The following is a 25,334-nucleotide window of genomic DNA, read 5'->3' as shown; positions in this document are numbered from 1 at the left end:
CATATATTATCACCATGAAACTGATAACTTTAAGTTTTCTGAAATTGTATGTTTACATATGCAAATGAGGTATTATCTAATGCTAACTTTTGGTGAATTTAGGAGAAATCTGATGCAAAAAGTGTCAATGTGTATTTTGGATGTTTCCGCTCCACTAGTCTGAAAAAGACATGTTATGGAAGCAAAATAGCCCAACATCTCAAAACTGACCAGTGCATGAAAAAACAATGCTTTGGCCTGTGGTGTCTCCCGACTGCTAATGATAGCAGGCCCGGCTCGCTAGCTTATACCTGGAGCATATAGCATCTTATTAGCTCTCTACATTATTTTGTAGAGTCACAGGTTCCAAAAAGCACAATTAGAAACTGGCATTTTCAGTTGATCCTGAACGTCATCAGAGATTTGTTAGTAGCTTTGTCCTATTGGAACTGGTAAAGATCAAAGCACCACCAAAGTGTTAGACGATTGTGTCGCAAATGTAATAAAAAAACATTAAAGAACATCAAAATCCCAAATCATATAAGTATTTTAATGTTTGACTTAAGTAAAACTATCAACATCACATACTCATTTGAAGAATCCTGTGTTTTGCCTCCAACAGGAAAAATATGCAGGTTTGTTCGAGTCACAAACAGATGTAGACGAGGAACGGCGTGTCAGCACCATTTAGTCAACACTTATCTCTGCACCGCCTTCATTATCCTGGTGGAGGTGGAGGTGGGGGTGGAAGTGGGGGGGTTGTTGCAGGTGACCTGTCTCCCCACACGGCCCATCAAGTCTCTGACACACTGTGAAGCCTCGGGGGGATCAAATCATCAACCAGGCCACTGTTCCCAAGAATCTGATCATGTTTTTGTGTAAACACCCTGAAAGCATCTCCTTTAATTATATTCAAAAAGCCAGGGATTAGTGTGCTGACAGTTACCTCAATGGAGCTAATTGTGAGTCATTTCATAGAGCAGCAGAGTTGAAAATGTTGGCTCGCAGCCCAAATGTGTCCATTAAAGACAGCTCTAAACTGGCCTGAGTCATGGAGGGATAACCTGGCAGCGATGTCGGGACAGAAGCAGGACTCCAACAATGATCCACATGCAGTTACATAAGAATCGAGGAAAGGAAAACCAATATAACTCATATAGTTAGAAGCTTGATTAGATCAGAAAAGTGAAAATCAGTGCAATGCTTTAATAGATCACACAGAATTCTTGTGAATTTGAGCCACTATACAGGCTTGGAATATAGTTGTAATTATAGCTGTTTGTCGAGACTGAAGCTGAGGTAGTGGTTGCTCATTTCCTTTTTCTTTAAGTTGACTAACAACTGAATAGCTGCACATTTGTGGCCACACTTTTCTCTATTTGTTTATTTTTGTGATGACTCATATAATTTACAAAGCTCTAATTGGTCTTGACATAGATTGATTTCTCCGTCCCGGCAAGCAGCTGTCGATGCACGCAAACACCAGACTTATTTGTATGACCGGAGATGTGGGTGCTGATCCATAAGTCGGGAAAGCAGGCTCTTGGCAAATCATTTGTTAAGTCATTCATAGTGTACATTTGTGCTCATTGCTCAGTAAACAATACATAATATAAATAACAGCTCTGCAAAACAGGTTTTTTAAGTATCACATTCATACAATTGATTAAGATCCTTTATACCATAACAAAAATAAATTTTTTGATTGGCTGGCGTGTAATACAATAAACAAGTCAAGTCAGTTTTATTTATTTTGCCCAATATCACAAATCTGCACAACTTGGAGCCTTGCTTTTGATAAGGAAAAACTAGCCAACTAAGGAAGAATCCCTCAAGCTGGACAGACAGATGTAAAATAGATACAGAAATAACAACGGGTGCCTCGGGGATCCATCTACACCTACAGGGCCCTAGTTTCGTAGACCAGGCGCAGTCAGCTTTCAGCGCACCTGCGCCGTGCCGACGGGGTGTGTCCGCCTGGACTTTGCAAGTTTCGTGCACCGCGCAGGCTCGCGCAGGCACACCTCCCGTCTCGCCCACCGGCGCAAGTGGGAAAGAGGGAGGAGAAGAAGGCGTGAGTGGGAGACGAGGAGGAGACGAGGCGTGGACTGGGATTAGGCTTGTTTCGAATCAAGCATGTGCATGCATTTGCCTCGCAAAACAAGGCATTCTGGGAAAAAAACATCACAAATGCTGGTGATAACTTCCCTTTGCGACATGTCACATGACTTTAAAAACTTGCGGTATCTCCAGGTACCTCCCTTCGCATGCTTTTCTCTGCAGATGGTCTGAAATAAGTGCGGACATAAGACACTCCCCTCAACGTTGCCCTAGTTGGTTAGAATTATCACGTGGTATTTCCCACGTGAGAAAATTCCTCAGCCTCCGTCAACAACGGGACTTCAAATGCCTCGGCTCGAGTTCGTCAGCAACGAAGAAAGCCAGCGCCACTGGGCAGGCCATATTCTTTGTGCAAAGTCCGTGAAGTTTCCCCTGGCGCGATAGTTTTTGTTATGTATACAATTATTAATAAAGTTTAAATAAAAAAAAAAAAAAAAGGTCCGTGAAGTGCACCTGTGTCCGACTTGACGTGGTGAGAACTTGGCGTGTTTATGATGAGTTCCGGCGGATCCTCTCAAGTCTCGTGCATGCATCGGCGCAAATGCATGCGATCCGAAACGCGCCCATTAATACAGCCGATTCAGATCTTCACCAATCAAATGAGCTCCTCTCCTCTCCTTTAATGCGTTAGGGGAGGTTCAGTGCAAGTTCCGTCACTTGACAACCCGATGACAGAAGCAGCGCCGCTGCTCCCACCACGCGCATCACACGCTGTGCGTGCGTATCATAATAATAACAATGCCGATATTATAAAAAACAGGAGAGAGAGAGGGAGATGTTTTGGTCCGAGAGGCTGAGTTTCCGTTACGCGTGCCATCCGCCTTTGATCTGACGTCAGATGTGACGGGACAATCTATATAGATATAAATTCACGTGTTGATTCAATGAGTTGCATTAAATAGTGTTTGTTGTGATTATTTATTGCATTTAAAAGTGCCTGGAACTGTGGAAACCTGCCTGTGAGGTCTCGGTGACGTGTGCGCACTGCGCGCCGTCAGCCAAACTTCCACTCCGCCAGCTGTGATTCGCATTGAATGAATGGACTTTATTTACGCCTTGCGCCGAAAGTAGACCAGGTCGGAGCTGGCGAGCTTTCAGCGCAGTCTCGGCGAGCCTTTTTGCCACGAAACTTCCGCTACGCCAAGCTGAATCTGTGACGCCTCCCCCTGCTGCGCCGCCACACCCATCTTGGCGCAGGCGATCCACCAAACTGCCAAACTGACGGTGTGCAAGGCTGCGCGGGTCGAAACTTGCACTGCGCCGGCTCCGCCACCCTGCGCCGCCGTGCGCTGCGCCACGAAACTAGGGCCCACAGTGTAGGCCTACAGTCCATATGACAAAGTCATACATAGAATGTGAAAAATGAAGAAACAACAGTCACAAAATTGAATTGCTTGGCAGGATTTCTTTAACTGTCAGTGGAGACGTCATTATGTTACGGAGCGATTTCGGCATGACTTAGTTAGGTTTAGGAAGGCCATCATGAATGCGTCACTGTTCCCTTTGTTTCTTCCTGCCCTCATGTCTGCCCCCCTGTGTCTTGTTACTTTGTTGTGTATTTAATCCCTGTCAGGTCGCTGCCTTAGTCCGGCGTCTATGTTCCTGCCTTTGTCTCTGATGTTCCTTGTGCCATGCCAGTCTCCCTTGTGTCGTCTCAGTTTGTCCTTCCTTTGTTATTAAAGCTTGCCTTTTGTTGAATCTTACCTGCCTTGCATAATCACATGGATGCATTTAATTTGTATGTCCACCACAAAAAAAATGATCCTAATTGGCTTTCCATTGGCAATGTTTTCATGCCGAGTGAAACACGTGTCCCTGTACACAAAACCAACAGATTGTATTTTGTGACCATTTAACAACCTGCCATGACAATAAGCTGGGAGAAATTGGACCGGGGCGATGTCACGCAGCTTCCAGGTGTCCCCAAAAAGCCAGAGCTACAGTACACGACCCTGACACCCACGACACTGTGTAACCTGGAACGAGTACAGACTACACAAGCACAAGAAGCAGAAGTGAAAAACACATCATTCACTCAGATAGGACAAGCAGTCAAACACACAGAGGGAGAAAGAGACAGAGACGGGAGGAGAGGCTCAATCACCAACCAGTAAATCATGGTCAAACAGCCTATACTTTACTATACATTTCTCAAAGATGGGAACACACATCTATGTTATGAGCATGTCATGTGATCTGGCCACATCACTAGAGTGTGATCAATGTTATGATGTTGGGGATTCCAATATTTCTACAACAGCATATTGCTAAATCACAGTAACTACTGTAAACTGTAATTTCACAGTAATGTACTATTTATTTTATTTAGTTGCTATTGTGAAAGCATCTTTGAGCTCCTGGGAAAGTGCTATATAAAACCGATGTATTATTATTATTATTATTATTATTATTGTTATTACTAACATGATATTGTTGCTTACTGTGAAATAATGTAAACCAGTAATTTACTGTTGTGTCAAATCATTTGCAGTGAACGAACCATTACATTTATTTAATAAACATCATTATGAGACGTCCCTGCCTTCGCCCAATGATAGCTGGGATCGGCTCCAGCCCCCCCGCGACCCTGAATACAGGATAAGCGGTAGACGATGGATGGATGGATGGATGGATATGAGACGTATCATAATACCTTGGCATTGAGCAAAAGGAGCATTAGAAAATGAAATCTGTAAAATGTGTCTGAAAAAGGTCATGATTCATAGAAATGTGAAAAGATTGGTCTATTTTGCAACATACTTTTGAAGAACCAATGCATAAAAGTTGATATAAACCCTCATTTCCAGAGAAAAAATACCAACAAGAGTGTCAACAATGCTTTTATTGCAGCATGTGCATGTTCAGGGCTCTCAGACAGCCTCAGTCACAGATCATTTGCTGAGTTGACAACACAAACCCAAGTCCATCATAACAAGTGTGATAAACGGCACAAGTTTGTGTGCTGGGAAACACAGCATCCACGTCGTGACACAGCAAGCATCGGGGCAGATATGATAAACACTGCATTTCCCTCTGAAGAGTTTTTTTTCTTCTCAACAGCAGTGGAGTGGAACCACAGTGCATTATCCAGTCTGATGAAAGCTGAGATACGGTTTCAAGCATGGGGAGTTTGTCGGGGAATGTATTCCACTTCCTTGCCCATACTTTACAGGCATTTATGCTGAAGGGAAGCATATGTAAGACCTGGAATATGATCACGGAAAAGGCCGTCAACATGACAATGGTATTCATGTTCCACTCAGATGAAAATTAAGATACATTTCTTTATGTGCGAGCACTTTGAGCACAGTGGAAAACGTGCATTGAAGAAGGTAATTCATGATCAAACAAAAACAATGGCTGGTTATTTTCGCTTCATGAAACTGCTGACAAAAGAAGCTTGGGGATGAATCAGAAACGTGCTGCTTCTTGGGTTGTAAGATAAGACAGATGAAATGTGAGATGAATGCTGAGCCCAAAACGACCCCTCAACCCCGATCACAAAGATACTGTATGAGCAATGCGTGTGATGGAGGAGATATCGGTGTTGCGTTTGCACTGTGATACCTAATACTGCTTTATAGAGAGGACATTATCCTCAGGAATGCAGGAGCGATAAAAATGGATTTATGGCCATGTTAGGTACGTATGCTGGGGGCACTGTAAGGCACACATTGTTGAAGCTTAATTTACTTTCATTGTTAAAACCTGTAACACAAGAATATCCTTTCAAATATTGTTGCATATTTGTAGACTAAATTGTTGTAAATCTTGTAGAAAAGTGTTGTCTGGCAGATGGATCTTCTCCAAATTATTGCAATAAAATGCAACAGATGGAAAGAACGAATGATATTTAAAGCTACTATAAGGAACTTTCATTTTTGTGTTGATTTTGGCGGTCCCTGTGGACAGAAGTGGTAGCGTTAGTGGTAGGTCATCAGATTTTGAAGGAAATGTGATTTAATGACAGACATTAAGAATTACCATGTAGAAATAGCCAATATTCTTGCTGATTTTGCTTATTGTTCTTCACATAGAGGCATCTGCATTTCATAACCAGGTCAAAGTAGTAACTTTAACAGAGGTCATTTGAAAACCCAATGACTTTTGGCAGAAAGCTAAACAGCAACGTGCAGCGGGTGCCCCCTGATATTTCCACATGTTCTTTCGCATTCTGAGTTGTATGAAAGAAGACGTCTGTTTGAGTCATTTCGTTTAGATTAGACAAGATGGTTCAGCTGCATAAAAACCCATGTGGTGTGGTCTGAGCAGGGATAGTTCTTGGCAGATATGGAGATGAACTTTGGGAGCATTAAAACTCTATGTAAAGCGTGTCTGGGGTTTTGTCATTATGCCGACAAACAAACCAAAACAGCAGAAGACAGTAAGCGATGGAGAGAGAGGGAGGAGGGGGGAGCTCACAAAGTAGGCTTTTTATTACCCAGAAACCCCGCTGTCTCCCAGGGAGCACATATTTAATTACAGACGTCACAAGGAAGACATGAGGGAGTTCAAATGCAACGAGTCTGTCATCCCTTCGCCCCGAGTGGAAATCGCACTCTCACCACACAGCATGCTGTACAGATTAGCTCGGGGTCGGAAATTACAGAACATCTCCCAACCTCAGTGGAACTCTCTGCAGGAGCTTGCCAACTTTCAGGACCAGCTTCCTGCAGTCTAATGAATCTCCCGCTTCTCTTTCGAGCTGGCTAAATAGACCTTTCTGTCAGAGGGTTTTTTCTGGCTTATCATGCAGGAGTCGGGCGTTTATTATGCTTCATGCCGCTCGTGGAGAATGTGATGTTATATATAGATGTTATCCTGATTCGACTATTTTTCTAGCAATAGCTCAGGGCCTGAGTCTGAATGTACCTTCTTATTCATACTTGAAAAGTGTATCCCGGGGCACTTCGTAGGCAGCGCTGCATTTGATACCAGTGTAACTCAAGAAATGCTTACGATGTTAAACTTTGCTTAATGGGGTGCCTCGAGGATCCATCTACACCTCTGCTCTTTTTTCCCCCACACCGCGACACTCATCTATGATATGCGATCGCTGATTCGAGGGACACAAATCAAGGGATCCCCGTCTCCCTTGTGGGAGGTAGAGTACACGCTCGCCCACAATCGGCACATTTTAACAGAGCTTTTCTTTGTCACATTCTTCATGGATGAACATAACACTTTCAAAGCTATTATTTTCCGCCTTAACACACATGAAATCCATCCCCTGGTAATAATAGAACAGCGGGAGGCATTTAAAGAGGTGGCTCAACGTACAGTACAAGATTTACACACTTCTCCTCAGACAGCTTCGGGCTTTTATCTGTGCATGATACACAGCTCTCACATGGCCACGGAGGATAACATACCTGATTGTACAGAGCGGCACGCTTCACATCTGAGTAAATATAGATAAGCGCCGCATTGTCTCTGCCACACGAAGCATCACGGTGGACAGCATGCCGTGGTGAAGGGCTGCGCAGATTGTTAAAGCTGCACTAACCAATATTTGTATCAACAAGCGATCAAACAACAATGTGTAATGTGATAGGGGTCACTTGTAGTGAATTCTCTCCATCTCAACCATCAGGGGGCGACTCCTCTGGTTGCTTAAAGAAGTCTGATTGCATGGAAGATTATGAGAAAATTACCCTAATTCTCACTTGATTTATTATCTCAGTAAACATTGTAAATGCGGCTGCACTTACTTCTTACAGTCTATGGTTTTCAGTTTGTTTCTGCTGCCCCCAAGTGGCAAAGAAATCAGAAAAATACCTTAAGTAAATTTTCTTGCATGAAAAAAAGTTGCTAAAGTGTGAATTGTTTGTTTTTTATCATCTTTCTGGTCATTAGTTTTGATTGTATAGCCCACTCATGAGTCAGCTGTTTTCAGTTGAATACAAATTTAAACAATGTTCTCTACGCTAATAGCAAAACACTTCCACTAAGTGTTATGCTATTAGCTTCATTATGCTGCCTCAAGTGGGCATACATATGAATGAATGCTGCTTTAAGGTGATCAAAATGTATGAAGGTAGTAAGTACATGCAGGAATAATCATCTCAGTGTCATATTGTACACTGGATAATTATTTGTGATGCAGTCATGTGTAATCAGCATTTATATGGTATCCACGGTTCAGCTGGTGTTAATGATCTCATACACTGTTGGATAGTTTAACTTGTTTTATAACACTTCTTATTTTATATCAGTATTATAGTTTTTTTTTTTTTACCTTAATCCATCCAAGTAGCTGCTGCCAATAAACCTACAATAGTCTACAATAAAAAGTACAATATTTCCTTCTGACAAGTAGTCAAAAAATACTACCATAAGTACACGGTATTCCAGCACTGTTCTGCAGTTAATATGATCAACCAACGCTGACAGCATGTGCAGTGTTAAACAATTAGGCAGTATCTGTCGATGTAACAGGAAGAAGGATAATCCTTCCCATAAGCCTCTGCACTGTCGTCTACTGTTAAAATCTAATGCAGAAATATCTTTTGCGCCTTTTAGTGAAGATTATTAAACACTTTAGCGGGTGAAAGCCCAGTCCTCAGAGGAAACACTGTATTATCTGAAATCAAGACAACATGCATTGATTTTTCACCTCACACAAGGCAGCGCAATAGTCCAAAGGATAAGCGAAATATTACTTCTCATATAATACTCATCTGTCTCAGGTGAATTACCTGCACATTTGAGAGGATTCCAACTCGTACTGAGCCCGAGATACCATCAGTCTGACAAGAAACGTAGTGTCGAACATGTGTTCGCATATTAACCTGTGTCATTAAACCAACATCTTATACCCTCCGAAGTACACTTCCCTGCAACTGGAATGTTTTCAGAGATTTAGAAAATTGGGTCCCTGTTGATAACTACCTTCATTTCAGTTTGAGCCAAGTCATTGCCTTTATTTGTGACGAGGGAGCTACTTTTTTTAAATGGTGGGCCATAGAAACATAGTAGAGGGACCTCAAAAAGCGAAAGGGATGAACATATTTTGCCATAATATATAATCATATCAGCGTTTCCTTCTTCTTCTGGAATATCATATTATCTAGCTAATATGATATTCAACAAGTAAATGAAGATAACTGTTATAAACAGATGATGTGTGCTGATACAATCTTGATAAAGTCTTTGGCACTTGGACTCTACAGGGAGATTTGCAATCGCGGGGCATCTGCCCTTAGCAGCAGTGAGATAAATCGCCCTGGGGAGCACTGAGACTGGAGGGCAGGAGGCTGGTGAAGCTGAACATACTTAAGGCAGAGAGACAAACATATTTAAAAAGAGACAATAGCTAGATAATGGGCTGACAATGCAGCTGTGTCACTAGGCTATTGGACAGAAGAGACCAGCTGATGACAACAGCTGATATCATGATTGACAGCCTCAAACAATGGCAGCAAGGAAATTATGAATGAGCATGAGAATGACAAGTAAACATCAGGCCTTAGCATGCAGAAGTAGTTTTTGTTCCCTTAGAAACAGCAGTTTATATCTACATAAGGAGCGGGTCCTCTTCAGGGAACAGGCCATCATGTTAGCCCAGAATGGACAAACCCAACACCGGCGCCATTTTCATGTTCATGTTTTCACTTTGGCCACCATAGTTCTATATGCACTTGGCACACGGGTTTCATTTCATTGCAATAAAAATCAATAGTGGATAGGAACTGTTGATAGGAATTAATTTGATGATTATGTGTTTCTTTAAAGGTGCTCAACATGTTTAATTTGTCCTCTGCAGCTCAACTCAGGCAAAGCTTAAATCTCCCGGTTTTGAAAGGGCATCCAGAACCGGTGAGAGTGTGAAATAGGATGAGGCGTCTAACGAACAGCAGCACACTCCCCTCGCTGCAACTCACTGTCCTCCTCACTCCTCTGCAGCCTCAGTGTACAGTTTCATATTAGTTTCAAAGGACTCAAAGAGCACAGTCGTCTTCATTTTCTTATCTTGAATCGGGATCACCTGCATGAGAAAAGCAATTTGCAGTGTGTGTGTGTGTGTGTGTGTGTGTGTGTGTGTATACGGTAGCAGCTCTACTGGATGATCCCCATCTGTATCCATCACAAGTCACATTGTTATTGAAATTAATTCACTTACTTCAAACTTTTCTCTGTGTTGCCTGCATCAGAGGATAGGAATCTCTCCCAGCAAGTGTTTCATCATAATGGTGAAGTGAAAATTCATAGGAAAGTGGTTTCGTCTGACAACAGAATGATATTTAGATTCCCTTATCTGTAAATAGGTTGTTATTAGCCATTGGAAATTTAATTTAGATGCCATTTTATGCTGGTTTAACCTTCGGCGTTTCATAACAGCTTCAGTTTTAATTATTCTGCAACGTGTCCATGTAAATATACGGCTATATGCCACTGTTCAATTATGCACAATTAGTCAAAGGCACAGCAGTGACCAATTTATCATCAAACCTGTTGTGAAAATAAACACATAATTTAACGCATAAGCACATCATTTGTTCATGACTAGGCTAATTATTTTTATAGCACATGCCGTTTCATTGTAGACTCACATAAAATGAATAATAAATAGTCGATAATATGCATAATCTCTGTGCCGGTGGCAGAACATATTGGCATCTTTGTTTCGGAGGGGGTTTGAGATGAAGAGGCGGAGAGCTGGTCATTCCCCTCTGGACTCTCATAAACATGTTTTGGTTTTTACAGATTTCCATCATGATTCTACTATAAACAGACCAATGTCCTGAGGAAGAAATCGTTTTGGAGGGAAAACAAATTAAAAAAAATTACATTCTGCTGTGCAATGCCTTCACTGTTACTGTGGCAAAGATTGTTTTTTTTAATGATACAACAGGGACACCTGTGGATCAGATGGGGTACTGCATGTAGAGTGGCAGGCATTTATTCAAATGTTTCACAGCACACAAAGCCCTAATATAAATGACATACAGTAATTTAAAAAAAAATCAAGGATCAACATAATTACACAGTCATTTGATGTTTTGCTTGTTGCTTCACTCAGAATGATGGATGTGCAGTTAGAGGCTGTTTGCACATCAATCTGCTGTAGAAGGAAAGTAACTGTTTAAGTTTAAGACGTGTCTGCATAAGGGGGATTTTTGTGACATAATCAGAACGGACTTTACGGTGAAGTAAATATCCAGCAGTTGAAATTTTGTATTAAAAATATCAACATATTCTGCATTGGGAGTCCATTTGCATGCAGAACCACATGAAGCAGCCATTATAATTTAAAGAGTGTATTAAAACAGAGATCTTCGAGGCATCCTGGCATAAATCAAAGGAATAAAGTGGCTGACTTAAAGTGAGTCATTACCTCATACAATCTTTATTGCGTCCCAGAACAGCACTCCACTCCCTCTCCCTATTTCTTTTTAATAGCGTCAGATGAACAGAGCATGAAAGAAGCAAACAAGCGAAAGTAAACACCAGTTAAGAATCTTATTCCACCACTGAATTGGTTGTTTTATTCATTTATTGGTTGTTTTATGTCAAGCTTGACTTTATAAGGACAAAAGTGTGTTGCTCCCTCTCAAAGTATGTGGACAGCCAAACATGACACCAGCGCTGTAGAAAACTCAATAACAGATAGTATTTATGGATTTTAATTTCAAAATTTGACTGTAATGTTTGTCAGTGTGACTAAACAGTTGTTGGTTGAACACAAAATCTAATTTGTCTTCAATACATGAGGAGACTTGCTAAATACGTTTTTAATTGAATTTAATAGTTAACATATTGTTGTCATTCTAATAGCATGAGTGTTAATCTGCTGTCATATACCATTATGTTTTGGAAGCTGGCTGCATTATGGCATAATCTTAACCTCTGTTTCAACCAGGAGAACCAGGGAAGACATTTTGAGTCTCTTTGTTGTTACTTTTGTCTCTTTGTAGTCATTTGGACTATCTTTGTAGTTGTTTTGTGTTTCTTTGCAGACATTTTGAGTCTCTATGTAGTTGATTTGTGTCTCTTTGTTGATGTTTTTCCCATTTTCGTAGTCGTCGTGAGTCTCTTTCTGTCTGTTTTTCATCTCATTGTAGTCATATTTGAGTCTCTTCATGGTTGATAGTGTTTCTTTGAATTAAATGAATTAAAAAGTGCAGGCTAGAAGGGCCCCTGACATTTGGGGCCCCTGGGCCTGTGGGTGGTGCCTGGTAGGGTGCTACTAGTATTGTGAGAGTTGGACATTTCATTTTTTTAATGCTTAAACAAAGCAAGGCTTTTTAAAAAAAAAAAAGAAAAAAAAAGAGATATAAAGACCGAACTGTTTCCTAGAAAAAGTTCCTCTCATCATTTATATAATTCGGAGGTGGGCGACTGTTTGAGCAGAAAGTTCAGCCTCGTGGTCTGCATTTCAGCTAAGGGTCGAAGTTGAGTTCTTCAGCACCAAACTGGGAAAACCAGACATGCAACAGACAGAGCTGTCGACAAGCCTTTGGCCATATCTCTCTTCCTCACAGAGTGACCGGCCTTTACATCCCTCCACACTGGCAGCTTCATTAGTGAGTTGGTGTGGTTGTGAAGTGCTGGGATGAGTTAACCACTCCATCTCATGTCATCATCCCGTCCGTTTCCTGCCTGAAAATGCTGAATTACCTCCTGAACATTTCATCATTTGTATTCTTTAATTCCACATTTCAACATGGCTGCAATATTTGGCCCTTAACCCCCCCGACATGAATGACTGTTTGGTTTGTTTGGCGAATGCCGGCGCAAGCGATATCTCATGAGACGCCCGTGTAATGTACCCAACAGCGGAGTTTACTGATTGATATTTATTTCCCCGCGCTGAGTTTTTTTTCTCAGTGTGAGCAGACGAGGGAGATGGAAACTGGGAGAAGGCGAGCACGCTAGGAAACAGCAGGCCCGCACATTAGACCCGGCAACGAGGGGTCGCTGGGAAAACTGCTGCCGGGAACTAGGACGACAATTTAAAACCCAGAAGCATGTTAAACAAATACAGACATGCAATAGATCCACTGTCAGCATTAATGCTTGGCTGTTCACACACTCGTTATTGGAAAAGAGAGGCAGTGTTGTTTTGCTGGCTCTCACTTCCCAGAGGCATACAATAACCTTTTTGTAGCTCACTTTTTTTAAAAGCCCATTCAACTAAACTCCTGTTGCCTGAGACTGAAACTTGTAAAAAAGAAAACGTACCAATTTAACCTCCTCTTCAAAACTGTTTCTCCAGCAGCCCTGAGGGATGAGACAGTCGTGACCCTGAAAGCTGCACTCGAGTGCCATAGGATGAAAAGGCTGAAGATTATTAGCATCTCATTATCTGTCCTCATATTTAATGCACTTCAAGTTCAAACCTGATCGCCCTTCTTTGCGTCACTTCATCCAGGTCGGATCTCATTTCCGTCCACTTCACAGGAAAAAGACGAGTGCGTGAATGGCTGCTTTGGATTACAGCAGCCCCTTCATCTTCTCATTGACTCTTGCATTTGATCTTTACAGCAGAGCTTTGACTTTACAATATGTTGACGGATTTTATGAGGGTAGGCACCGTGTACGAGATTTCTTAGCGTGAGGGAGACGGCCTTTGATGGCCTAAACTAATTCACATTTTCATCTGACATCTGACTGCCTGGTCCATAGTTTGCTTATCAGAGCCAAATATAATTTCATTTCACTTTTCATTTTAACATAAACTTGTTTTTTCACGAAGCTTCCCTGCACGGTCTACGAAAAGTCATTTCCCAAACAAACACTGCTCGCAACAAAACCACTCAGTCGGTCCATGATTGATTTACAAGACAGTATCCTGGTATTTCACTCAGCACCGGCTCTGAACTGAAAGCACCACTATTTTTATGTAAAAATCAAAAGCATTTGATCAGCAGGAAACACAAGATGAGACAAAGTTACCGCTACTAAATTTTTGTGGCAATGACACGACAAGACTTATGAGTGGGCAGCTGTAGCTCAGGTGGTTGAAAACGTCGACCATTTACTGAAGAATCTATAGTTCTTATTAGTTCTTAGTTATTCTTGAACTGTGCACATGTTGAAGTGGTCTTTAAGTGTGCATTTAGGGAAAATGTAATCCAGACAAAAGCATCTGCAGAGCAAGATAAACAGTAAGCAACATTTTGTTTAAGAATTTGAATGATCAATCTCAGATCTGTTGCCTCTTCTGCTGAAATTTCACAATTTGAATGCAAATATATTTGCATTTTTCTGGTTTGGATGTCTGATCCGGATGCCTCCCTTTAGAGGTCTGGTAAGTATACATTATATATCTCGTCTGGCCTGGGAACGCCTCAGGGTCCCCCGGGACGAGCTGGAAAATGTTGGGGAGAGTGATGTCTGGAAGGCCCTGCTAAACCTGGAAAAGATAATGGATTCATGGATATTTTCTTTCCCAGGCCCCTTCAGCAGAATTCTTTACCTCTCCACCAGATGCCCTCAGATTTCTTTTCTCCTTTAGTTCCAGATTCTCTCCCATCCCTGCGATCACCTCACCTGAGCTTCTCAGCCCATCTCCTCACCAGCACCTCATTCCCTCTTCAGCCACTCACTATATAGTGGCCATACTCTGCCAGATTGTCTAGTATGATCTGTTTATCTTCCTGTCCTTCTATCTGTCTGTTTCTTCCACTTTCACCTTCAACCTGACTGTTGGGACTTTGGGTTCCCGGCTGTTTACTTGTTTTGGCTCATGCCGGTGTCATTAAAATGATTAGGATTCTTCCTCTCGAGGTCCATGAATATAGTTAATAGCAGTAGTAACAACGTGTCCTGTAGGCGTCCCGATGAAGTGTTGGATGGATGGAATTATTCACTGACAAATTGCCTTTTCCATATTTTAAGTTCTGGCTTCAACAGGGAAAAGAGCTTATTGTACAAGGAAAATATAAATGGCTGTCACAACGTGGCAACGGATGAGAATGATGACACAAAGGAAAAGTAGAGAATTAGGACTTACGTGAATCCTTCTTGACAGGTATTTGACGCGTAGCAAAAACAGGCCAAGATCAATGCCAATCCAAACATTCTCAACATTTCTGTAATAGAATATGATAGCAGGGCTAAAAACTCAAACTCAAGCAGCTTCTCAAGTCGTCTTAACTGTCGTTTTGCTACTGTATTTGCACGTGTTTTCAATGGCCATCGGCTGGACGTCTCCTCGCGTCAGAACGAGTGCTGGAGATCCGTGACAGCACGTGAAAGCATCAGTCAGCATAACGGGTTTAGCTCAAACATGACAACAACTTGATATTTATATCAAAAGCGTCCTGGGAGCTCCTGGCTCAGCCGGTGTAATCAGGTTAGCGAGGCGTCTCCTGGGAGGGAAGTAATTTACTTTGATGCTCTGTCTGCTACCACAACATTGAATCTGTGTCAGGCAACGCAGCTCGTCCAACCCGCTCTCTAATTCAATTACACCAGTTGACTCATGTCCTACTTAACGTCCAGGCAGCCAACGGCCTGATTACGGAAGCCACAAATTGTCAAATACCAAACCTGAATGAACATTTATGTCGCTCAAAATTTGCAGGGTTATAATTATGCTCTGTAATGTTATTTCATAGGACAGATGATGTGCAGCGCAGGAGTTCACTTCCTAGATCATCTGCTGGGAGTTCAAACAGTTCGTCCCACTGATATTGGACTTCTGAGTGAACTCAGTTGACCTGGACCTCATCCCACAGCACATAGGCATCTGTCCACATGATGTCGTTTTACACACTGAAGGTAGTACAAGATAGTACTACTATAGTAACCTTATCTGCCTTATTTCCACTGAATGTTACTCCATAGTGAAACTGTGATGTGAACACTGCCAGAAAAGTTCTACAGATTGAATATAAAAACCATAATTGTTGCTAAACTACCAATATTTGTAATGTAAAGCCTATAAAATGATCATAATACGTTAAAAATGATCTGCTCATCAAGTAGAAATCTGCTTCTTTTTTAACGTACTTAAATATTAATATTATGAACCTTATCAATTCCAAGATTTTAATGACTAGGGACACTTTTAGAAGTTAGTGTTTCAGTTTCACTTTATTCAGCATTCTAAAGCTAAAATAGCATAACTTGGTACAACAGCAGAAATACATTAATTAATGGCATAAAGTACTCAAAATTGTCTAAATACTGGGTTTTTTGGTTGTTTTGTTTAATCAACAAATGTTTTTGTATTCCTACCTTCCAAACCCTGAATGTCATGTATTCATTTCTCAAAATGTTTCCCAAAAGTGGAATGAATTAACCTTACCATTACCATTTGAGGATTTTAAGACCATCTAATCCTTAATTTTCATAGAAAGTACATTTGGGAAATGTCGTGCAGGATGGAGAGATAATGTCATGTTAACCTGCGATGTTGACCACGTTGTGGATTTGAAGTTTCTGCACGGGAAATCAGCAATAATCCCCTGGACATAAAGGAGGATCTGGTTTTATTAACAGATGATTTGTATACTTTGGGATTTGTAGAAACAATATAATTCATGTGTTGGTGCAGCTGCAGTAAAATTAGAATCTGGCACCGCGCTTCATCTCACCTTTCATCACATGCAGTAGGAATTAATACTTTTTCACAGGTATAATCTTACATCCAAAGACGTCAACCAGAAAGATCATAGTCTTAACCTGCATGCAGTCTTTTCTAATAACTTCTTTAAAAAAGTTGTGTTTCCAGCCTTTTTACCTCTTTTCCCCATCATTTATTTTCAAATGTATATGGTTTCAAAGGACAAATAAGTTATATTAAAACTGCCTATAGTTTAAATGAATTGGCCGGAGGTACCAATATCTGACCACTAGATGGAGCCATCTACTCACGCACACGAAGCTTCCTGCAACTTCCCTGATAATGCAAATGCCTCACTGGCTTATGATTTATGGAAATGACACTAACCATTTAGCTTGATGAAACACCTAATTATTATAACTATACAACAGCATTGGCTCCAAAATGACTGGAGAGACCACATTGTACACAAGCTTCAGTGTAAAAATGTAATAATTACCCAACAAAACGTGATTATTATGTTCAAATCAAGGGTTGTTTCTACAGAAATGTGAAGGACAGATAATTATCTTGATGTTATCACATGTAAGGGTGTCATTTTAATACTCCAACCTAGACTTTGTGGTGATTATAAAGTAACTTTTCACACTTGGTTTTCCCCTCCTATTATCCCGAGTATATAAAATATGTATTTTGCGCATGAGGATGTACTTTTTTTTCTTTTACGTATCCTGAGCTCATTAACACCGTGTTAAGTCGCGTGCATCTGTTGGTGAAGTAATTAAGAGCGCTCTGGGCGTCGTTACCTGTCCCATTTGACTGACATCCTCCTCCGCGAGCGGGGATAACGGGCTGCGCTGCACAATGGAAGGAGGGGGGGGGGGGGGAGGCTGGGGGAGGCTGTGGGAGGGCGGGCGGGAGCACCGCTATCCAATGGGATCAGTGATGGGAGGGAGTTTTGTCCAACTCCAGCTTTGTCCTAACTTACAGGGACTCCTGAGCACAATATGACCGAAGCGCCGTTATTCCACGGGACGGTGCGTCGGCACAGCCGCCTGCTCGCGCTCAGCAGCACCGCTCACTAACGCTCCAACTTTGGATAAACTTTTTTTTCATTCTTCCTCTTCTTTTCACGCATCTCCAATGAGCCAGGAAGTTTTTCAAGGAATTGTGAATTTCCATTAAATAAAAAAAGAAGCTTTCTGCGGAGTTGAGTTGAAACTTCTGCAGGGATCATTCTCTCCATTCAGAGGATTTAGTTGCGTTGAACCGCAGCGCCGCGCAGGATCATAAAACACACACACACACACACGCACCGCTTCTGGAGTACTTTGGGACGCTGAATAAGTGTGTGGAAAAGTCGCTGCCGGCTTTCTTATTGACTTTTTCTCTGCACGCTCGCTGGAATACAATGCTTTAGTGCGCCGCAAAGTTGATGCATCATAGGCATGGACTCTGTCTGAGAAAGGTGGACTGGCTAGCTGACCATGGCGCTCGCAGGTAGGGGCTCCGGCCGGTTTCATTTGATCTTACTCATGTTGTGGACTCTGTCGCGGCACTCAGCATCCAGCCAAGTCCGTCAAGAGTTCCAGGTGCTGGAGGAGCAGCCCGTCGGCACCTACGTGGGCACGATAGAGACCAAGCCCAGCTTCACGTACCGCTTCAGCGAGAGCCACAAACTTTTCGCGATCAACGGCAGCACCGGCGTCATTTACACCTCCGCGGTGATTGACAGGGAGGTTTTGCAAAGTGATGTCATCAACGTGGTGGTGCTGTCCAGCCAGCCCACGTACCCCACCGAGGTCAGGATCGTCGTTCTGGATATCAACGACAACTCCCCGGTGTTCCCCGACGCGTCCATCGTCGTGTCTTTCAAGGAGGACGCCAGCAGCGGCCGCCAAGTGATCCTGGACACCGCGACCGACTCGGACATTGGGAGTAACGGAGTGGATCACACCACTTATAGGATCGTGAAAGGCAACGAGCGGAGGAGATTCCGCTTGGATATTACTGTAAATCCTAGTGGAGAGGGGGCATTCTTGCACCTCGTTTCCACTGGAGGCTTGGACAGGGAAGTTACTCCCTTCTACCAGCTCCTGGTCGAGGTGGAGGACAAAGGGGACCCCAAAAAGTTTGGCTACCTGCAAGTAAACGTCACCATCCAAGACATAAATGACAACCCCCCTGTTTTTGACCAAGATCAATACCAGACTAGTGTTTTTGAGGATGCAGCAGTAGGTTCTAGTATTCTGCAGATTACAGCATCGGATCAGGACGAGGGAGCTAATGCTGAAATCAGGTACTTTTTAGATGAAGGGACGCCTTTCCAAATTGACCCCAAAGCAGGTACTATTATTATAAAAGAGGGTTTGGATTATGAGAGTAAAAAAGAGTACTCCCTGACTATTCATGCCGTAGACAATGGGGTGCCCTCTCTGTCGGGCAGAACAGAAGCTACCATCAAACTTTTAGACGTGAACGATAACGACCCGGTGGTGAAGTTTAGGTATTTCCCCACGACTTCTAAATTTGCCTCTGTTGATGAAAACGCACAGATCGGCACAGTTGTGGCTTTACTCACCGTTTCAGATTCCGACTCCCCCACGGCTAATGGCAACATATCTGTTTCAATCTTAGGAGGCAACGAGCAGAGGCACTTTGAAGTTCACACGTCTCCTGTGCCCAATTTGAGTCTGATCAAAGTGGCCAGTGTGTTAGACAGAGAGAGAATTTCCTCTTATAACCTGACTGTGTCCGTGTCAGACAATGGCAAGCCTATTGCTCGGTCCTCCTTTGCCAGTCTGGTTATTTTTGTGAATGATATCAACGATCACCCGCCCATATTCCAGGAAACTCTGTACAGAGTAGATATCAGTGAAGACATACCAAAAGGCAGCTACATTAAAGGGGTTTCTGCAACAGATGGTGACTCTGGGCAGAATGCCAACTTGCGCTACTCCCTGGTGTCTGGAAACGCTTTGGGCTGGTTCTCCATCAGTGAAAATAGTGGTCTGGTTACCAGCGCCGCGTTGCTGGATAGGGAGAAAGCATCTGAAATTGTACTTAACATTAGCGCCAAAGACCAGGGGCTGCAGCCTAAGATGTCTTACACTAAACTGATAGTCAACATCACTGATGTGAATGACCAAGTGCCCACATTCACGCAGAGCACATATCACGTTTCCCTGGTGGAGCACGCTCCTGCCGGCACTGAGCTGCTGGTGCTGTCTGCCTCAGACGACGACGTAGGGACCAATGGAACTATCCGTTTCTCATTTGATGCAGAGACGCCAGCCGGTGTCCAGGAGCTGTTTCGCCTGGATGCCGTGTCAGGCCGATTAAGCACAGCCGTGGAGTTAGACAGGGAGGATCAGGCCTCCTACTTACTCCACATCCAGGCAGCAGATGCAGGCAGCCCCCCTTTGCACTCTGTAGGAAAAGTCAACATCACCCTTAGGGATATCAATGACAACAGGCCAGTTTTTTACCCCGTGCAGTATTTTGCGAATGTGAAAGAGAACGAGCCCTCGGGCTCTGATGTAACCACCGTTTCAGCCACAGACCCCGATTTGGGTCGAAATGGCACACTCAAATATATAATTACAGCTGGAGATGCTTCCAAATTCCGCATTAATAGCAACACAGGGAAAATTTCCACGCTCGTGCCCCTGGATAGAGAGGAGAAAACTGCTTACCAGCTGCAGGTGACAGCAGCAGATGGTGGCGGCCTGCGCTCACACACCCAGGCCATAGTCACTGTAACTGTTATTGACACACAGGACAACCCACCAGTCTTTAGTCAGATCGTCTACAGTTTTGTTATGTTTGAAAACGTGGGCATCGGGACAGTTATCGGGACTGTGTCAGCCACCACTGTAGATTTGAACACCAATATTTCATATCTAATCACCTCAGGGGACCAGCGGGGGCTTTTTGCTGTCAACAGCGCAGGTCAGATCACAGCGTCTAGCCAGATAGACAGAGAGGAGCAGGGTTTCTATCAGCTGAAGGTTGTAGCCAGAGCAGGGGAGATCACAGGTGAGGCCTTTGTTAACATCACTGTGAAGGACTTAAATGATAACGCCCCTCATTTTATTCATGCCGTGGAGCATGTGAGCGCAGTGGAAAATTGGAGCACGGGTCACGTCATATTCCAGGCCAAAGCGTCAGATCCTGATGAAGGCACAAACGGCGTGGTGGTTTACAGCCTCAAACAGAACCCCAAAGGCTTGTTTCATATTCACGAGAAGCACGGCCTCATCACGCTGACCGGGCCGCTGGAGGTCACCACGAGCTCTTACCAGGTCGAGGTCATCGCATCAGACATGGGCGTCCCCCAGCACACCTCCAGCCTTATCCTCATCATCAGCGTTTATGACGTCAATGACAACTCGCCAGTGTTTGACCAGCTTTCATATGAGGTCATCATCCTGGAGTCCGAGCCTGTTAACAGCCGCTTTTTCAAAGTGGAGGCCACCGACAAAGACTCTGGTCTTAATGGGGAGATTATGTACGACATTGCTGGTGGCAACACAGGTGATGTGTTTGGCATTTTTCCAGATGGGCAGCTGTACATCAAATCAGAGCTGGACCGAGAGATGCAAGACCAATATAACTTAGTGGTCGTGGCCAAAGACCAGGCTGTGGAGCCACTAAGCGCCACTGTAAATGTCAGCGTGATTCTAGACGACGTAAATGATAACCGTCCCCTCTTTAACAGCACCAATTATGTGTTTCATTTTGAGGAGGAGCAGAAGAGGGGGTCGCTGGCTGGCCACATTTTTGCAGAGGATAAAGACTTTGGCCCAAACAGTGAGGTCAGATATACATTTGAGACTTCGCAGCCCAATTTTGAGCTGAACGCCATCACGGGGGAGTTGACCAGCACGCTGCAGTTTGATCGCGAGACGCTCATGAGACAAAGAGGCGCCGCTGTGTTCAGCTTTGTGGTCGTCTCGTCAGACCAGGGTCTCCCCAAGCCCCTAAGAGACCAGGCCAAAGTGCAAGTTTACATTCAAGACATCAATGACAACCCGCCTAAATTCACCAAAGACATTTACCAGGCCTCCATCTCAGAGTCGGCTCAAAATATGACACAACTGCTGCGGGTCTCGGCCTCAGATGTAGATGAGAACAAAAACGGACTGGTTCATTATCACATCTCTGAGGGCAACGAGGAAAGACAGTTCACTATTGATAGCAGCTCTGGACAAGTTACTTTAGTAGGAAAGCTGGATTATGAATCTACATCCTCCTATTCATTGAAAATCATAGCTGTTGATGCTGGAGCTGTGCCTCTGTCCTCCTCCTGTATGCTTAGTATAAGCATCCTGGATGAGAACGATAACTCCCCCTCCTTCCCTAAATCCTCACTGTCCGTGGACGCCCAGGAGAACATGAGGATTGGAGAGCTGGTTGCCTCGGTGACCGCCACTGATGCAGATTCAGGTCAGAATGCAGACATAACGTATAGCATCACAGCCACTAACAACCACGGCACGTTCAGCATCAGCCCCAACACCGGCAGCATCTTTTTGGTTAAAAAGCTGGACTTTGAAACTCAGCCACTTTACAAGCTCAACATCACTGCAAAGGACAATGGCAGACCTCCCCGCTCTTCATCCATCCCTGTGGCCATTCATGTCAGGGACTTTAACGACAACCCTCCTATATTTACACCTGGGGACATTTTTAAATCCATCCCTGAAAATCTTCCTCTCTCAGCCTCAGTCATGACAATAACAGCTCATGACACAGATGCTGACATAAACGGGGAGCTGGAGTACTCTATTGTTCAACAGATTCCCCGCGGAGGCCACTTCAGCATCGATTCAAGCACTGGGCTCATTTACACCAATAAGGAAATCGACAGGGAGTTTTCAAATCTGTTTGAGCTGACAGTCAAAGCCACCGACCAGGCAGTCCCAGTTGAATTCCGCCGCTTTGCTCTAAAAAACATCACAATTTGGGTCACAGACCTGAATGATAATGTCCCCACTTTTCTATCCCAGAATGCACTTGTTGCTGAACCCAACATTGTCATTGGCTCCATCCTGACAACAGTGTTGGCGTTTGACCCTGACGACGGGTCAAATGGAGAAGTGGAGTACGAGCTTGTAGAAGGGGACTCTGACACTTTTATCATGGACAGATACAGTGGAGATATTCGCCTGGCCTCCCAGCTGGTGCAGTCCCGACTCATGTACACCCTCACCGTGTCAGCCACCGACCACGGCACCAGTCGCAAGACCTCCAGAACTGAGCTGACCATCATCCTCCAAGGGATGGACGGGCCCGTTTTCTCTCAGCCAAAATACATCACTATCCTCAAAGAGGGCCAGCCGCCGGGCACCAACGTTATCTCCCTGGATGCCTCAAGTCCGAGGGGCTCAGCGTCCAAAGTGGAGTATTTCATCGTGGCAGTTCGCAGTGGCGGAAAAGCCGTGGGACGCCTTTTCACCATCGGCCGCCACACTGGAGTGATACAGACGGCAGCAGAGCTGGACCGTGAACAAGGTTCCGACCTCTACCTGGTGGATGTGTACGCCATCGAGACAGATGCCAGCCAGCCCAGAACGCAGCGTGCTGAGGTTAGTACATTGCTGACTTTTCTGTTCTCTACAGGTACTGGAAAGCCACCTTGTATTTTGCTTTATTGGTCCATTTGATCTCTTTGGCAGGCAAAGGGCACGCACTAACCCATTGGCATTTGCTAGAGACATTTGGATGGAATAAATATAATGAGATCAAGGTTTCAACAGGGGAAAACTGGGGAGTGAGACTGCCCAAGTCACACATAAAACAGAGCCACCTATTGCATTTTTCTGCTCATTAATTAAATTCCTCTTTTTTCGCATGGCTCTGTATTATAAGGAATCATAGTTTTCTTGGCCATGAGTAAGAAGGCCTTGTTCTTTGGCAAGATGTCTTTATTGTTCCCGTCTCCAAAAATGTACTAGCCGTAACAATGAATCTTGAATGTGCTTCCTCTAATATTTGAGCAGTCTTGGAAAAGGGAAAATGAGTGTTGCATGTCTTCTGCACTTGCTCCTCGCCTGGTCTTGTGAGCTGAAATAATCTTATCAGCGAATGTGAACTGCACAAATCAAAAAAGGACCACTTTTTAATTTCCCCACTGTAGACATTAATCAGTAAAGGCTGCTGTTTCAGGTTCAAGGCCTATGATGGTTTTCCCTGTGTCTCATGTAGAAATGAAAAGGAGAGATATTCTTCCAGTGCAGGTATGCATCATCAGTGCCAGTATTACTTTGAGCCCTTGAGCCTGAGGCTGTTTTGGCACTGAGGTGGTCTTGGGGTACTTTTTTTTTCAAACCACAGGGAATTGCTCCACAGGCAATAAGTGACCATTAAAATCGGGTGACCTCTTAAGACTCTGTGAAACGGACGCTGAGGGCAGGGAGAGTGAAACTTAAGCTGTCCACTGAGTTTGCATTATGTGATGCACCTTTTTCAGGCTTTCCTGAAGAAAGAGGGAGTTAAATTCTCTGAAGTGTAATGCAGGAACCCTAAACCCACATTTGGGTGGCTAAGGCCTACAGCCGCCAGTCAAATGAAAAACAAATGTGAGTCTATATATATGTTTTGGAAATTTTAACCAGGACTTGAAATGCCATATTATTACAGGCTTGGTGACACATACACACACACACTGCATATCAATTTGACTTTCCAGAGGGAAAACAAAAAAAGGTGTAAGCTTCTTCTCCTCTTAAGAAATGTGTTTTGCGTTACCGCATTTCAAAGATGCCTGATGCGGAGTGATTGAAGCGGGATGCCTTTGACAGTTGTTATTGATGTCTTTTCAACCACTGTAAATATTGAAACTGAAATCTGACCCAGCAATCAGCTATTTGGAGACAAACTCAACACATTATTGAAATCAAGGATTACTTTGCAAAATAGTGTTAGCTAAGTTAACTTTAAGTTTTGCTTCAGCCAAATGGAAATATCATATGTTCTCTCACTTTGCCTGCAGCGAAGATGGCAATCTGCTTTCCTGCACATTCTGTCAGGCTAATGAGAGAATATAGTGCTTCAGTGCTCGCGTTCCCAAAAAACGTATAGTCTAGATTGGTTTCATGCTAAGCTTGAACTTTCTCACCCCTTTCGGCGAGATGACTTTACCATACCACCTGGCTGAGTAGTCCGTCTCTCCAGGTTGAGAAGCGTGAGATCTAATAACTTGGAGGAATTCAAATGACCTTCCACTTTTAGAAATGAGGGCTGGTTTTGTGCTGAAGAACTACACGGCTGTAGTTTTTTATAGCAAAAAAAATCATACTATTTGTATGTCCTCTGTCAACGGGATCTCAGAGGACTGTGTGGTATAATAGTGTAAACCTTCGGACTTAGACTAATGTTTTTCCAGTGCAGTGTTTATACACCAGATACCCGGTAGCAACTGGGGGATTATTTCCACCCATGGGGTTGTGACCCTTTCACATTCTCCATTTCCCATTCTCCCCATTGATTGGATGCATGAGGGAAAGCTGGCATTTTTTCTCCTCTTCTATGCACCATGTGTGATGTTTTGGAAACACTCAAACAAAGGGAATTTGGCTGGACATGCTTATCGACGGTGGTGATCTTAAACAACTCAGGACCGTGCTGGGCGTGCAGTGGAGAGGATTTTCCCCCCTGACTTTCTTGGCATCTTAGAAAGTTTAATTGTTGGTGATTGCTGATGAGATCTGTCATT

General features: G+C 43.5%; 1 protein-coding gene across 2 annotated transcripts in view; it reads left to right on the top strand.

Moving 5' to 3' along the window:
• The first annotated feature begins 17,675 nt into the window (after window positions 1-17,675).
• The window catches only part of fat4 (FAT atypical cadherin 4), a 99,629-nt gene continuing 91,970 nt past the window's right edge, over window positions 17,676-25,334 (top strand). The window contains exon 1 of one of the 2 annotated variants that reach the window (XM_084010363.1): window positions 17,676-23,205. In XM_084010363.1, coding sequence (XP_083866489.1) covers window positions 18,103-23,205 — 5,103 coding nt within the window. In that variant the 5' untranslated portion in view covers window positions 17,676-18,102. The remainder of the gene's footprint in view (window positions 23,206-25,334) is intronic. The other variant, XM_084010362.1, reaches the window with a different exon arrangement.

This window comes from Eutrigla gurnardus, assembly GCF_963514095.1.
Source record: "Eutrigla gurnardus genome assembly, chromosome: 5".
In the NCBI taxonomy this organism is placed as follows: domain Eukaryota; kingdom Metazoa; phylum Chordata; class Actinopteri; order Perciformes; family Triglidae; genus Eutrigla; species Eutrigla gurnardus.
Note: the sequence above shows the minus strand (reverse complement) of the source record. Positions and strands in the feature narration are given on the sequence as shown.